The 17,608-nt window shown below is 37.6% G+C and overlaps 1 protein-coding gene across 3 annotated transcripts in view; it reads left to right on the top strand.

Moving 5' to 3' along the window:
- Positions 1–17,608, top strand: part of LOC150104479 (ATP-binding cassette sub-family C member 8-like) — an 822,612-nt gene that overhangs the window by 394,826 nt on the left and 410,178 nt on the right. For all 3 annotated transcript variants that reach the window (XM_090395659.1, XM_090395657.1, XM_090395658.1), the window contains exons 16-17: positions 6,535–6,700; positions 12,119–12,256. In XM_090395659.1, the coding sequence (XP_090251785.1) occupies positions 6,535–6,700; positions 12,119–12,256 (304 nt within the window). The remainder of the gene's footprint in view (positions 1–6,534; positions 6,701–12,118; positions 12,257–17,608) is intronic.

Raw genomic sequence — 17,608 nt, 5'->3', positions numbered from 1 at the left:
TTATCTGTGGTATGGAGAATTTCATAAGGGCTTTACAGCTGATGCTGAGTGGGGTGGTTTAGTATCTCCTAATACAGGCAAACTGGTCACAGAATAATGCAATTAATAGATATATTGGCCTAATAGCTTTAATAGATTCAGCTGTGATTAGGTCCCAACACAGTCACTATCTCCAAAATGTATGAATGGCATCAAGGTGAACTTTAGATAATATCCAGTGTAGGTTTGAATAGATTTCATACCCTTCCTAATTTTATTGTCTTAAAATATATTATTATTATTATTATTATTACTATTATTCTTATTCAGGCCTCCATGGAATCAAAAGACTCATCATGGGAGGTCCTTTCTAAGAAACACAAGTCTATCGAGACTCATCGAGGGAGGTCCCTCAGAGAAAACACAGAGTCTATCATACCACTCCTTAAATGCATTGACCGTTCTCGCTCTCACCACTCCATCAGGCAATGCATTCCATGGTTCAACCATCCTCCATGCAAAGAAACCACTCCTCACCCTCTTTCTCATGGTTTCCTTTCATAACTTCCAGGAATAGTCCCCTTGTCATGACTCTTTCCTGCTGTTCAACCAAGCAAAAGAACTCCCCAGTGTCAACCCTGTAATCACCTCTCAACAGTTTAAAAGTCTCAATCATATCACCCCCTCCTTCTATCGACCAAACTCTGCAGTCCAGACTCCCTCAGCCGATCCTCATAACTAACATTGTACAGTCCTGACACTATCTTTGTTATCGCCTTTGTACCCTTTCCACAGCTAATTTATCGCCATCAAATTCTGGGGACCAGATCTGAGAACAATTTCTAAGTGTGGTCTGATCAGAGTCTTATACAATGGAATGATAACCATTTTATCTCTGCAGGTCAGTGTCCTTCTCATTATTGCAGCAATCCTCTGTGTTACCTTCACTACCTTTGCAATATGTCCTATAAATTTCAGGTTTCTATCAATCATCAAACCCTGATCTCTTGTCTCTCCTACTTCCTCCAGTTTAACTCCTCCCATAGAGTATGCAACGTCCCATGAATGTGTCCCAAACCTCAAGACCTTACATTTTGCTGCATTAAACAGACACCCCCATTCATTTGCCCATCTGTCTAGCTTATTCAAATCCTCTTCCAGGGCTGCCACATCTGCACTATTACTAATAACCCTTCCCAGCTTCGCATCATCCGCAAACAACCGAATATCCCTTTGCAATCCACGGACAATGTCACTGATATAAAGTTTAAACAATATAGGTCCCAGTACTGAGCTCTGTGGAACCCCACGTATAACCTTCTGCCTCTTTGATATTGCTCCACCATACACAACTCTCTGATACCTATCGGATAGCCAATCCTGAATCCAGTTGACCAATCTGACATCCAGACCCATGTGCTGCAACTTGAATATCAGCTGATCATCTGGCACCCTGTCGAATGCCTTTGCTAAGTCTAGGAAAATGGCAGTATATGTCTTTCCCTCATCTAATGCTTTTGTAACTTTATCATAAAAGGCTAGCATATTACTAAAACAAGAGCACCCCTTCACAAATCCATGTTGACTCTCACTGATAACATTACCCTCATCTGCCCAATGCTGTATATGGTACCTCACTACTTTCTCCAAGATCTTACTAACTACTGATGACACACAAACTGGCCTATAATTAGACACTTCCAGTCTGCTACCGCTCTTATGCAATGGCACTATCTTACCTTCCTTCCATTCCATGGGCACCTTTCCCGCAGCCAGACTTTCATTGAAAAGCCAGGTAAAGGGCACTGTCAGTTCCTTAGCACATTCCTTTCAAAACTCGTGGTGAAATACCATCCAGTCCCACAGCTATACTAATATCCAGAGTACTCAGTATGTGGAACACACTCTCCTCATCCACCTCTAAATCTCGAAACTGCTCTATCCCTCTAGTATTCAAATTGATCCAGGATGAAATAAAGTGTTCATTGAACAATTCCACTATGTCCTCTGTATCAGTCACTCTATTCCCATTTTTATCCCACAACGTCATTCTTCCACAATCATTTCTCCTCCTACTGGCCGCATAGCTAAAAAATTCCCTAGGATTTTCTTTGGATCTAAGGGCCAATCTTTTCTCATATTCCAGTTTTGCCTTCCTTACCATACTAGTCACTCTCCTGGCTCGTGTCTTATATTCTTCATGCATCTGATTTTCACCTGTCTCCTTATATCTCTTCCACAGCCTCTTTTTTGCATGTAGCTCCTGTTTAATATTGTTTGTCATCCACTTTACTCCAAATTTTGTCCTCTTCTTCACTCATGGAATACAGCTTACCATTGCTGCCAATTTCCCAAGCACTAATGATATTCCGGCCTTCCAATTCTTCCCTCCATGAAACTTCCCCAAGTTGACATCTTAGACTATTATAATCACCTGCTTTATAATTCCACATACGTCCCCATCTCTTTGATACTCCTGCATGTCTATCATGTCTATTTCTTTTACAAGTCAAAACCATATATCACTCTCTCCCACTGGTGAGAGATATGTCACCTCAGTTATTATCCGCTCTTCTGATGCTATAACCAAATTCAAAACTCTTGAACCTCTTGTTCCCTGTTGCCTAAGACATTTGCCCCTCAAGAATTCTAGAAATTCCATTCCCTTATTGCTACATGAATCTTCCTTTCCCAATCTATACTGCTGTTAGTTAAAATCTCCCATAACAATCGTTCTTCCTGCACTTGCCATGCTCAACTGTCTCAACATCTCCTGGTCCCCACCCTCTGTGCTTCATGGTCTGTAGCAACACCCCACTAAATATCCTGTCTTGCCCACCTCCACCTCACACCATATGCTTTCAAAATCATTAGTGTCACACCCTTCCAAAGCCTCCTCTCTTAGAGGACATAGGTTGTCACTTATCATAAGCAGTACTCCACCACCATGCTTTCTCTTCCAATATGCCAAAAATGACAATATGCCCTCTTCTGTCAATGACGTCTCTGTGATCCCAATAATCTTTGGCTAGGCTGATGCTATCAGTGCCACCAATTCCTCTCCCTTATTCCGAATACTCCTGGCATTGGTATAAAGCATACAAATGCCATTATTTCTATACCCAACATTATCCCCTCTAGACTCCACTGAGCTCAGTGTTACCTGATGTCGTCTCCCTTCTCTCAAATACCCATTTCCACAAGAGGCCACCCCTGCTACCACCCACACTGGGACATGCTGACTCGTTCAGAACAGCAATCTCCCCAGATACCCTCGTCCTTCCTCATTCATATGCAGGCAGTCTCTCGCATACCATTCCTCTCTGATCTCAAACGCATTCCAACCATCCACATATTCGAATCCTCTCTTCTGACACATTCTCACTATTATGCCATTCAATATCACCGCTCTTCTGCTCAGCTCGACATTATCATACCTTGGCAACACACACACGCTATCTTTCCTCTCTGTGTCTTCTTTCATACAGCCTCAAGCAAAAATCTCATATCTTTCGCTGACCTATTTACACCACCACTCAAGTCATTTGTTCCCACCTTCACAATCATCTCATCAATCCTTTCACCTCTCTTTTTCAGATAGAAATGAGGTTATATATTCCAACAATGCTGTTGAAATTTTAAATGATCTCGAAAAGTTAAAAATTCCAATGCATTAACTATAGGTTACATATTAGCAGATTGTGGTTTTGATGATCATCTTGTGAACGTTTTTGGATATAAAACAAGGAGGGTTAGCAAAATTTTTTATCATTTATATTTAAGAAAAATTTAAATTGAATGAGTAGGACACTTGATGATGCACAGGATAAAGCCTATTATATTTGTTGTTTAAGGATTTATATTGATTTGGCATTGAGATACTCGTATTTGTGATCAGAAACAGTTTCTTCAGAAAGAGTTAGGCCTAAACGAAATAACTTTTTTCCAGTATTCTCTCAGTTTATTTCTATATTTGTTCTATATATATATGATGGCATCAGCCTTTTTTGATCTGATAAGAATTTTCTTCTTCTGCTGCTTGTCCCACTTAATTGAGATCTTTGTTTTTGGTGAGTCTCCTCCACATCCTCCTGTCTTGGACTGTAACTACATTCAAGTTCTTCATCCTCAAGTCCTACTTCCACCAGCTACCCCCATCTCTTCTTTGGCTGTTTGCACATCCATCTGTATGACCTTTCTTCCCACATACTCTTCCTCCCTCCTCATCACATGACCAAACCATCTCAACCTTGCCTTCTGTATCTTAGCTCCTAAGTTCGTAACTTTCACTGTTCCCCTCACATAGTCATTTCTCAGATGATCCTTTCTGATCACACCGCACATCCACCTAAGCATTCTCATCTCCGCTACCTCCATCCTGCTGATGTTATTTTTCCTCAGGGCCTCAGTTTCCATAGCATACGTCATAGCTGGTCTCACTACTGTCCTATAGATTTTGCCTTTCAGATTGATCGGCACCCTCTTATTACATAGCCATCTCTCTCTCTCCAGTTCTTCCATCCTGTTTGTATCCTGCATCCCACTTCCTTCTCAGCCTCTCCATCCTCTTCCACTGTTGAACCTAAATATCTAAAGTCCCTAACCTTCCTGATCACATTTCCTTCCAGCTCCAGATCTGTCTCCTGTCTGCCATCTATTTTGCAACATATATACTCTGTCTTACTTCAGCTCAGTCTAAGTATCTAAAGTCCCTAACCTTCCTGATGACATTTCCTTCCAGCTGCAGATCTGTCTCCTGTCTGCCGTCTATTTTGCAACACATATACTCTGTCTTACTTCTGCTCAGTCTCATACCTCTCTCTTCCAGTACTTTCCTCCATCTTTCCGGTTTAGCTGCCACTTCTCTTGAATCTGCACACAGCAAGATGTCATTCTGCATACAACATTGTCGAAGGTGCATCTTCTCTCACCTCTCTGTCACCACCTCAATCACAATATTAAACAGGAACGGACTTAATGCTGACACATGTAAGCCAACTGTCACTTGAAAACTTTCTGTCTGTTCCAGGCAGGTCTGAACTCTTGTCTTCACTTTTCTGTATGCATTTCTTGCATCAACCTGACATATTTCTCTGGTACCTTCTTCTCCCTCAGACACCTCCAGACTTCTTGCCTTGGCACTCTATCGTATGCTTTTTCCAGATCAGTAAACAACAGATGTAGCTCCCGTTGTTTCTCTTGAAACTTTTCCATCATCTGCCGTAACCCAAAGATACCACATCATTGATCGACAAGTCATGAAGCTAAATTGCTCCTTTGCAATCTCCTCCTTCTTCCTCAATCTTCCATCAAGAACCTTTTCTAGGATTTTCATTGTGTGGGACATCAACTTTATTTCTCTGTAATTTTTACTGTCTTGTGCATCTCCTTTACCCTTGTAGATGGAGACAAGAGTATACTTTCCCTCCATTCCTCGGGTATATTTTCCTGTTGGCAAACTTTCATGAACAGGTCCCACAGCAGGTCAATTCTCTCTTCCCCCAGTGCCTTCCATGCCTTAACTGGGATTCTGTTGGGGCTCAACGATTTTCCATTCTTCATTCTCTTCATGGCCTCCTTCACTTCCACTCTACTGATGTTTTGCACCATCCCCTCAAAAGGCTGCCCATCTTCTATGTGAGTCCTTGATTCAGAAGTCCTTCAAAGTATATTCTCCATCTGTTTCTTATATCCACATCCCTCCATAATAATCTTCCTCCAGAGTCTTTGATCTGCCTCACATATAAGATGTCACAATCGTTCGATGCTGTTGGCACACTCTCCCTCGATGAGTCTTTGGACTCCCTGGAGGTGTCACATAATAATAATAATGTCCTTTGATGCCTTATTTCTATATTTTGCTAGTTGGTAAATTTTTCTCTGTCCTTCCTTTGTTTCTAATTGATCATAAAGATCTTGATATGCCATGGCCTTCGCCTGTGCCACAACTCTCTTATCTTCTTGCTTTCTCTCTCTCTCTCTCTGTCCTCTTCCACTCTTGACTCATCCCACTTCTGCTTTGTCTTCCTCTTAGCCATTACTGCTTCTTGTACATTATTATTCCGCCACCAACCGTCCTCCTGCTCTTTAATCTTTCCAGATGTCTCACCAAGCACCTCGATTGCACAGCTCACAATTTCTTTTGAATTATGTCTCCACCAGTCTTGTACACTTTCTAGTCCATCCGAAATCCTCTCTAACATCCTCTCCCCAAAACAATTCCTCACACTCTTGATCTGATAAGAATCAAAATGGCAATTTATGAAGAGGGGGGGGGGGGCTTAGCAGTTCTGACAAACACATAGAACAAAAATGATATTAAAACAACTGATGTAACCACAAGTAAGAACATACTAGTAGCAGAGTTATGAAGTTAACTCATGTTCTTATATTCCTATATCTTCATATGTTCTTTCTTGTGGTTATATCAGTTGTTTTAATATAATTTTTTTTCTATTTTTATCAGAACTTCTCTGCCCCCCATATACTTTATAATGTTTATTTTTTTAAATATATTTGTTTTGATTTAAATTAATTAAAATTTAATTTCACCAGCTATCACCAGGTGATTCAGGCATGTGCCTTACAACCAGATATTGATCTCTTGCCTGGCAGAGATATGACTGAAATTGGAGAGAGAGGGGTAAATCTTAGTGGAGGACAAAAACAACGAATTGCCTTGGCTCGTGCTTTCTATTCTCAGGCACGTCTAGTTCTTTTGGTAAGGTATAGTGTGTTAGTACTTCATTAATTACAAAAGTACTTTTGAAAAGAACTCCTGACAATTCTTTTACTACTGAAGTTTTGTTAAGCGTAATATGTATAATTTGGTACTGTAAAACCTCACATATATATGTCTTGTTTAATATGTTTGTTTTTACAAGTTTTGTTTGGTAAGAATTTATTGTTTATATGAATTACGTCTCTGTTATGTAAAATATTCAATATGGTAATCATGTACTCTGCATTATTCAGACTGTCTTGTGATGTAAGAATTATTACAATGGCAGATATGTGCGTCACGTGGAGTTTTTACCATGAATCTTGGGAACAAACATGCGAATAAGTTGTAAAACCTTTTGTATAAAAGCTGTCATTTTGTAAGATGAAGTCATCATCATAAATAAGGAAAAGGAAAGATGGCAGGAAAGAGAGAGTAGTTGTCATTGTTGTCGGTAAAAAAAAGGAGAGACAGTGGGAAAGTACAAAGGTCGTTGGAAAGACACAAGTTAGCGGCAAAGTAAAGAAGTCAATGGGAAAGTATAAGAGCTGTCGCCGGCAAGATGAAGAAGAGAATTCATGGTTGAGTAAAAGAATGTCGGAGAACTTTCTTGAATCACTTTCCAAGGATAAGGAACTGTACAGCAAATGTATCCATGAAGTAGTATGGAATCCATCATGAATGCTCAGAAAATTGGAATTGCATTTGGACTACTCAAATAATATGTTCCTGTTTTTTTCTAATATGTTCCTATGACCTTCTTTTTTAATATCTATTTTGGATATTGAAATAAGTTGAAAGACTGCTACCTTAATTTAGGTTACACATGTCGAACTAAATGTTAAAACTAATCGGTAGAATTAATTTGTATTTGTTTAAAACAAATTGCATTGAATAAGATATGAGGAAGATTTGTTTGAGTTCATTAATGTTAATTTAAAATTGGTTATAAAATGTTTCTTGTGATTAATAATCTCTTTTACATAAATTTATGATAAAAATTAAATATTATGAAATTTTATAGCTTCATTAATTTATGCAACAACATAGTGATACTGAAGTCATCTGACTTTCCCAGGATACGAATCTGGATTAATCTAACTAACAAAGGGTTTAAATTTAAATTATTGTTAATTTACTTCAAGACTATATATAATTATAGGTTGGACATAGAGGGGGTGGGGGAGAAATAACACACATACTTATTATAGTATAAGAATCTCCAAACTCACTCATTAACATAATACGTAAAATATAACAAATGGCACAGTCAATATGGTGCAAGAGAACAAAGTACTATAATAAGATTATTACAGTAGGATTTCATGTTTATGATGCTATTTCAGTTGATAAAAGAATTCTCAAATGCTTTTATAGCTGAAATACTGGAATATTATCTTAGTTTACTTGTTTGCCTATCACTGTCTTTTGAAAATATACACAGTATATTAAAAAAAAAAAAAATCCTCTAATTACCTTTTATTCCTTGGGGCAGGGGAGTGAGAATAGGTGAAGCTCTTAGCCATAACAGACTTCTTGAAGACTGCTGCATAGCCAGCCTCCAGTTTCCTGAAAGCAGTGCTGAGACTGATGAATTGAGACTTTCTTTCTAAAATTGGGAAGTTTATGGCAGACAATTGCTGCCATCGTGTGACCCTTAATTCTAATAAGTATATATTTATGTGGGCAAGAGTGAGTTCTGTGATTGATTCTGTGAGTTGATGGGTTCAATTCCAAGTTTCTGGAAAAAGCAATCTTACACATTTACATCAAACATCAGTCAACTTGAGAACAAGCTTCAGGAAAGCCTGGAAAAGAAGGTTCTATTATTATTATTATTAACATAGACTTCCAGTAAGTTAAAAGAAAATTATGGCATGAATTCCACACTCTTAAACCAAAAAAAAATCACTCAACTGTGCTGCCTTAATAAACCCATTTACAGTTTCCACATTCTCAGGGAGTGCTTTCCACTTATTAATCATTCTCATTGTGAAGAACCTGCTCACTCTTCTGCTTTTGATAGCTTTTGTTCTACCATTTTCTCTCTCTACTGTATGAAAAATCTCCTCATTAATAATCTGGTAACAACCCCTCATCGACTTACGTGTTTCCATCATATCCTGTCTCCTATTTGGATGGAGAGGGGATATGATGAACTCTCACTGGACTCTCTCTAAATATATCCTCATCGCCTTGAAAACCAGGCAACCAAATCTGCACACAGTTGTCCATTTGTAATGGCATGGCCTGATTAGGGCTGCATGTCAAGATCATCCTCATTATTGCCATAATCTGTTGTGATGTTCTTACAATTTTAGTAATGTGACCCCTGAACTTTAAAGCCTCATACTTTACAACATTAAACTGATAGCTCCACTCATTTTCCTCCTCACATCTGCTCTGCTCCTCATAATTCTTTCTAACTTTCAGCATTGGCAAACAAATGCATATCTTAACCTAAGCCTGTTCCAATATCATTAAGATACAAGTTGAACAATAATGGGCCCTAAGACAGATCCCTGTGATACTCCACCAAACCCTCCTCTTTTGGTATACCACTGTTCCATATACAATCTCAGATACCTGTCTGACAGCTACTCAGCTACCCAAGTCACTAGTCTCTTATCCAATTCCCATCTATTTCAGTTACCAGCTTGCTGTGTGACTGTTTATCAAAGGCTATAAAAAATTAAAGTGTAACACTGAATATGCATCTCCCTTATCCAGTGAATTTCTCAACCTGTTGTAGAACATAGGCAGAGTCCTAAAACGTTACCTGCTCTAAACAAAACCATGCTGACTATCATATAGAATACCACTATTATCTATCCAATTCTGAATCATAATCCTCACCATTGTCTCTAACACTTAAACACAATCTCAGATCAATTGGCCTATAATTTGTAGGATCAGTCTTATCCCTCCTTCTCATTTGTCAAGTGGGATAAGACTGAAGCTACAAATCATGCTTTCTTTTGATTCCTTTGCAACTTGCCCTGCTGCAAGACTCTTTTTTTTTTTTCTGGTGTGCCAAGGGTACTGTTTATTCCTTGAAGGATTTCTTCAAGATATGCAGCAATACGTTGTCCAGTCCTACCACCTTATTAAAATCACGTTAATTCCGCATATACCTCCTGCACACTCACTATCAGTCCCTCCTCCACCACACCTTCTACACTTCAACTTTTCATGATGTTGCATTTGTTAAAATGAAATACCCTGAAAAAATTGCCCATTGAATACCTTAACTATAACCTCTGTTTTGTCTGGTCAATTTTCCTATAAACAAATTGGCTAGACAAAGAAATGTATACATTTTTTTATCTCCACCATCCACAATGTCTTTCGCAACACCCCAACTAAATATCTCATCCTCTTAATCTTTTGTTAACCTCAAAATCACTGCTGCTATTTTCCCTTCAAATCTCAACCTTGTGTGGACATATTTTGCATGTTATCATCAGTAGTCCCTCCCCATTGCCTTTTCTGGTTAGTTTGTTATTCACATGTCATGTCATTTTCATGATGTATGGTCGCTCCCATACCTCAATAGGTTTAAGTGTAGTCTCCACCACTTGTGCGACCTCACCACTTCTTCTAGCAGAAGGCGAGAAGAAGTGGTGGGGGTCGCAGATGTCCTTTCCACAAAGAGTTAGTAGGACAATCACAAACATCCATGCCCCTGGCAGTATTTCAACCCATAGCTTCTTGGCTGGAGTGTTGATACACTGACCACTCGGTCAACCAGACCAACTTGCCCTTTCTATTCTTATAAAAAACATATCTTCCATTATTTTTTCCAGTCAGGATACCATTCTCATCTAACCATGTTTCACTTATCCATTTGTTTTCAGGCAAATATACCCAATCACCACAACAATTTCGTCTTCCTTATACAGTATGATGAAAAAAAAAAAAAACAGTACTGAATAACTACAGTGATATATGTTATGGAGTAAACGGATTTATTAACAAAGAAATATATGTTTACACATGATAATATGTACATCCACAACTATTGGTGGAATCTTGGTCAAATAAAGCATTAATAATGGTAGATTACATGCTCAAAAAAAGGCACCTTGTCTTTCAAGAAAGGTTTCTTAGTGCATGTCATCTTGAAGAGCAAGAGTTGCGACATCTGCTGGATATATTGTGTAATTTTATCCCTTAGTTCATCAAGGGGTGAAACCAGGTCATGGTAGAATACCCATTCCTTCAACATACCCCAAATGAAGACATCAATTGAAGTGAGATCAGGAGAACATGAAGGGTGGTATGAGAATTCTGTGAATCTTGAAATTAGCCTCCCGGGGATGTGTTCTGATATATGGACAGGTTACTCCATCCTGTTGGAATACTTGTGCATGAAATGGAATGTTTTTTTGCACAATGCATCCTCTGCAAATCCTGGATGAACAGTGAAAAAACACATTCTCGATGTGTTTCTCAAATGTGAATAGCATTCGTATTCACAGTTGCACCACCTTCTTCAATGAAGCAGGGCCCAATTATGCCATGGCCAGAAACCACACACTGTGCAGTGACCTTCTCACTGTGAAGGGGTTTCTCTTGGACCAATTCAGGTCCATCTTGTTGGCTGCAGAAAGTCATTCCTTTCCAGCCTGGTTGACTGAGTGGTTAGCATGTGTGCTCTCCAGCAAAAATGCTGCGGGCTCGAATTCCAACATGGGCATGGATGTTTGTGATCATCTGTGAAAATACTAGTGGTGGTGGGCAGTAGATGGCGTTGGTGTGGATGATGATGATGGTAGTTGCGGTTCATTGTAGTTGGTGGAGACAGAGGGTTGTAGAGTAGGTGCCCTTCGTCGATGAGACTTTGGATTCCTTGGAGATGTCACATAATAATAATAATTCAGGTCCAGAGAAACAAGAAACCTGTGGTTTCATCTGTTTACATGACTGCTTAGATGAAAATGCACTTCATCTGAGAACCAGACATTACTTCATAGACATAGTGCACAGTATTCTGCCATGCATGAATCCATTACTGTTAAACACTGATTCTCCCTAAATGCCCTCTGCATTGTGGCTAAACACTCCCAGTACATTGGAACTTCTTGATTAAGGCAATGATGGCACTATGATGGTATAATGCTCAACAATAAATGTCTTTTTTTCCAATGCCTGAACCATTGCTACAGCTAAATATAATGGCATAGACTCTACACATGCAGTCTGATCAATTGAGATTTCAACGGTTTCCATGTAATGTTGGGTGAAATATATTTGAGTTTTTTAATAAAATTGTATATAATTTTTGTTACATGTGTAAGCTGTGAAAGTTATTTAAATATGTCTAGTGCACATGTTTCATTAAACCTGTTTATTTTGTAATCATTATAATATAATTAATAAAATTTTTTTTAAGTACTATCTATATATTTTCTCTAGGATGATGTTTTGTCTGCACTGGATGCACAAGTTGGTGCATATGTATTTGAATATGGTATCAAGACTTTGTTATTACGGCGACAGAGAACTATAATATTAGTCACACATAAATTGGAAGTACTGTCACAAGCTGCAAAGGTAATCCTTTTAGTCACATAGTGTTTAATAATATGGATTTGACTTTTAAGGAAGCCTTGTTATGAAATTCATTTCTGTAATGTATTTAGCATATACATATTTGTAATGAATTTTTGCCCATGAAATATGGAATAATTAGGGATTTATTTTTATTGGAAATGCAGTAATTTATAATTTATCTGACCTTCGAAATAATGATCCTTCAATTAATTTCAGTTGTCTAGTCATGAAAAAATTTTACACACACTCAAGGTATCAGTCTACTTTATATAAATATTGTTGTTTGTTTTAAAAAACTAAATGTTATGATTACAAAACAAAGTAATACATTCTTTAATTTTCACTACACATCACACATAATTATACAGAAATATCCTGTCCTTCAATTTGGGTTTAAAATGTATGCCACAACACAACTCAGTTTGTTTTCTTTCATTTATTATTTATAACCAATGATCAGTTTGTATAAATTATCCATAAGCAGTAATTTAATAGAAAATTAATTAACAGCAATTTAATAGGAAAGACAAATAAAAATTCGCAAAAACAAACAAGAAAGTGGGCTGCACTTGCTGTGGAGCCAGACTCGCTTTTCATGGTTTATTGAGTTATGTGATCTGATTGTTGACTTGTCTTTTCAAGAAAATTGCATTTTTTAAGTAATAGTATTAAAAAGTATTGTGTAAAATTTTTAAGTATTTAATTACACTAAGCTAATTGTGTTGTGAGATGTGAAAATAGGCTCTGGACAGTTATCCATTAAGGGTTAAATCTGCTGGAAGAATAAGACACGTAAATGAATTAAACTGTGCTAATTTTAATTTTTGTATTCATAATTACCAATTTCTTTTGTTAATGAAAGTATATTGTGAGAAAAACACAGTTTTTTTTAAAAATAATAGTCTATTACATATTTCATGCATACTGTATATATGTGAAAGGTTAATATTAAACTAAATGAATGCATTGTTTAGATCAGGTGTGGCCAACTTCATTCTATACGAGGGACAATATATGATGAGTGGTAGCGTCACAGGCCGCACACTTTTAGACAGAACTTAAATAAAAATAAACTCTGCATTTTTTCAAGGCAATAGTTATATGTATTGAATTACTATATTTGTTAAATCATTTTACTACTGGGAGAAGTATAAAATACTTGATTGATTTAAATATAAGTTAAATTAAATTTAATGACATATTTCTGGCTTTTTTTACATGTAACACAACTTAATGAGAACACTGTGGGCATTCATGTGCTGCAACAAGTTCATCAAATAATAAATTTAGTTTAATCCTTTATCCCAGTGAGAGCAAACAAAGTTTGCACCTGAAAATATCTTCAGGACTGAATATAGTGTTGCACTATCTTACCTGGGTAAGTAGTGCAACACCAAGGCAACTCATAGCAAAGGTGGAGCAAGCTACCAACACTCCTATCCCAGTATCTCCCATAATGCAAAACACATCTCCTTGTGGATATGTATACTGTTATGCATTAAGGGATTGGCCACTACCCAGACTAGTTTCGACCTTTATTGAGGTCTCTTCAGTGGGAGCCAGGCCCAGAGTTGGAGATATCAGGCAGAAGTAGTAGCAAGGCTAAAAGGTTTGCCACCTTTTTTTTTAAATTACTCTGGATTTAGAGAAAGATGTTGAAAGTTTATTTTTCACTAGGTTAGACTATAATAAATTTAGTTTAATCCTTTATCCCAGTGAGAGCAAACAAAGTTTGCACCTGAAAATATCTTGAGGACTGAATATAGTGTTGCACTATCTTACCTGGGTAAGTAGTGCAACACCAAGGCAACTCGTAGCAAAGGTGGAGCAAGCTACCAACACTCCTTTTTGGCAACTCCTATAGGTAAAGATGACCTTGCTACTGCTTCTGCCTGGTATCTCCAACTCTGGGCTTGGCTCCCACTGAAGAGACCTCAATAAAGGTCAAAACTAGTCTGGGTAGTGGCCAATCCCTTAATGCATAACAGTATACATATCCACAAGGAGATGTGTTTTGCATTATGGGAAATACTGGGATAGGAGTGTTGGTAGCTTCTCCAGCTTTGCTATGAGTTGCCTTGGTGTTGCACTACTTACCCAGTAAGATAGTGCAACACTATATTCAGTCCTGAAGATATTTTCAGGCGCAAACTTTGTTTGCTCTCACTGGGATAAAGGATTAAACTAAATTTATTATAGTCTAACCTAGTGAAAAATAAACTTTCAAGTTCATCATAGTCAATTTTCAACGATGATGATGATATTCGTAACAAATCCTGAAGGTGGTCATTAGCCAGTCAGCTTCTTTGTGACGATTTAACAGCCCTCATAGTTGAGAAAGTGCATTCACATATGTATGTGCTTCCAAACATAGATGCAATTCTCAAGCTGAAATCACTCAATGCAGGATATTTTTCCTTTGATACCAGTTTCCAAAAGTCAATGCCTATCTCCACCCTTGACTGGAAAAAGGGATAACTTTGAAGGTCACACAACTCCAATTGAATAGTGTCATGCTGCTCTGAAATGTTGCATTTTATTGAGTTGTTAAATAATGTCAGTTGTGGCTGCATGTCACTGAAGTCAGAAAATCGCTTACTGAATTGCTCCAAAAGTTGGTCTAACATTGGCACAGAAAACTTAAAGTCAGTGTCATTGCACTCCTCCATCAACTCCCTGCAGGTAGGGAAATGTACCAAGTTTCCTCTGACTAGGGTGAATTTAAAAACCTTCAGTCAACTTATGACCCCATCTAGGTGTCCAACTAAATCTGAGCTTGTTTGGTTACGTCCCTGTAATTTCACGTTGAGTTCATTCATGTGGTGTGTGATGTCTGATAGAAAGGCAAGTAAGCTGTTAAAATGAGGATCACATAGTTTTGTGATTAGTTCTTTGTTTGTCTTCTCGTGTTCCTCTAATAACTGTTTTATTTCCTTTCTCAAAGCAAAAAACCGTTTCAAACAGTTCCTTCTGCTTAGCCAATGTACTTCTGTGTACAACACTAAATCATGATATAGTGTTGCCTCCATTTCTGTTAGAAAAAAAACGAAACTTGCAGTGTGTCAAGGCCCGTGTGATTTACGCCCTTAATTATATTCACACACTTCATTACAGTTTTCATAACATCCTCTATCTCCAGAATGTTACCACACAGAGCCTCCTGATGTATAATGCAGTGCAATACAGGGCAATTGATTCCAACTTTCCTTAGTAACCCAACTAAGCCTGTTTGAGTACCATGCATTGATTTGGCACCATCTGTCACAATAGCTGTGAGATTGTTGATGTCACCAGTATCATTTACAACCTTAATAACTGCATCCTAAATGTCTTGACTTTTGGCTGTGTTATGCAATGACTCTAATGCTAGTACTCATATTTGTAAATTTAGGGACACAAAAACACACATGTTGAACAGATTATTTTTTTAATTACTAACAAAATAAAACTTGATATTTTGACCCCTGTATTGAGGTCATCATCGGAAGAATACAAGTGTATAAGGAACCAAGCTACGTGCTCATGCCCTGTATACCAGTAAACTAAATCTACATAGTTAATTAACCCTTTTCCTCTAGTGATAAAAAAAATAAAATAAAATAAATAAAAAATACAACTACAATAAACTGCTAAAGTCCTCATGTATTAATATTTTTCTGGATAGTTCTGATTGTTATATGATTTCTTTCAGTTGTTGTTGGATGTTACAAACACTTCACCAGGCTGTCTTCTTGTAGTGGGATTTTTTCTATGGCCAGTTTAGGTTGTTATACAGGTTGTAGATGGGTCCTCCACATTCTTGAAATGATTAGGCCATCATTTTTGTTGAGATTTGGGTTGTGTTTGAGCATTTCACATGACTCTTTAAATTTTCTCTCAAACCAGGTTTTGGTGCGGTGTAGGGACTTGGTATTTTTCCAATCAATTCTGTGGTATGTTTGGAGTGCATGCCGGTTTTTGCAAAATGGAGGTATTTAATGTGTCGTTTGTGTTTGTCTTGTCTGATTGGGATAGTTCGTCCTGTTTCCCCTATGTATGGTATGTTACATGTGCATTGTATTTTGTATATACCCGTGGGTGAGCTAGATGTGGAAGAGGATCTTTAGAAGAACTGAGTAGGTGTCTTAACTTATTTGGGGGTTTAAAGGTGGTTTTAATGTTGTATTTGCATAGTGTTCTGTCTATTTTTTCAGAAATGCCTCTAACATAAGGAATGGCAATTGCATTTTTGAAATCTTTTTTGTTCTTACTGGTATCTTTATGGAGGATCTTGTGAATAGTTGTTTTACTGTATCCATTTTTTATAAATGTTTGGTTGATGATTTTGTATTCCTGGTTTAGAGCCTGTTCATTAGAACAGATAGTTAGAGCTCTGTGTTTAAGGGTGCTTATGACACCTAGTTTTTGTGTTGGATGGTGGTAAGAATTTTTGTGTATGTATTGGCTTGTGTGTGTAGGTTTGTGGTAAACTGAGAAGGAGAGACAGCCAGAGGGAAGACGTGTGACAAGTGTGTCTAGGAAAGGAAGAGAGTTGTTTTTTTCCATTTCAATGGTGAATTGGATACATTTGTGTTGTTTGTTTAGGTGGCTAAGGAATGTATTTAGAGCTTCGCGGCCGTGGGGCCAAATGGCAAAAATATCATTGACGTATCTAAGCCAAATTTTGGGCTTTAGACATGCTATCTCTAGAGCACGTTGCTCAAAGTCTTCCATATAAAAGTTAGCTATTGGGGGGGGAAGTGGTGAGCCCATGGCTGTACCATCTTTTTGAAGGTAAAAATTGTTTTGCCACACGAAATATCCAGAGCGGAGTACGTGGGCAAATAGGGCCGTGATGTTGTGTGGAAATATGTTCTGTAGGAGCAAGATAGTGTCATTGATTGGGACATTGGTGAAAACGGAAGTTATGTCAAAGCTGACTAATAAATCTTGGTCGTTGAGTGTAATGTTTTTAATTTTATTAATGAAATGTGTATTTTTTATATAGGAAGGGGACCGACCTACCAATTCCTGGAGAGTGTGGCCGCTAATTTTTTAGCTAAGTGATAATTTGGGCTGTCAATTCCTTCAACAATCGGATGTAAACCTAAACTAGCCATAGAAAAATCCCACTACAAGAAGACAACCTGGTGAAGTGTTTGTAACATCCAACAACAACTGAAAGAAATCATATAACAATCAGAACTATCCAGAAGAATATTAATACATGAGGACTTTAGCAGTTTATTGTAGTTATATTTATTTATTTATTTTATTTTATTTTTTATTTTATTTTTTTCACCTTTTTTTTTTTTTATCACTAGAGCTCAGGCCAGGAAAAAGGATTAATTAACTATGTAGATTTAGTTTACC

Source organism: Typopeltis vanoorti, chromosome 7, assembly GCF_054136105.1.
Source record: "Typopeltis vanoorti isolate ZY-2024b chromosome 7, IOZ_Tvanoo_1.0, whole genome shotgun sequence".
Taxonomy (NCBI): domain Eukaryota; kingdom Metazoa; phylum Arthropoda; class Arachnida; order Uropygi; family Thelyphonidae; genus Typopeltis; species Typopeltis vanoorti.
The sequence above is the reverse complement of the archived record's forward strand: the minus strand, read 5'-3'. Positions and strand labels throughout refer to the sequence as shown.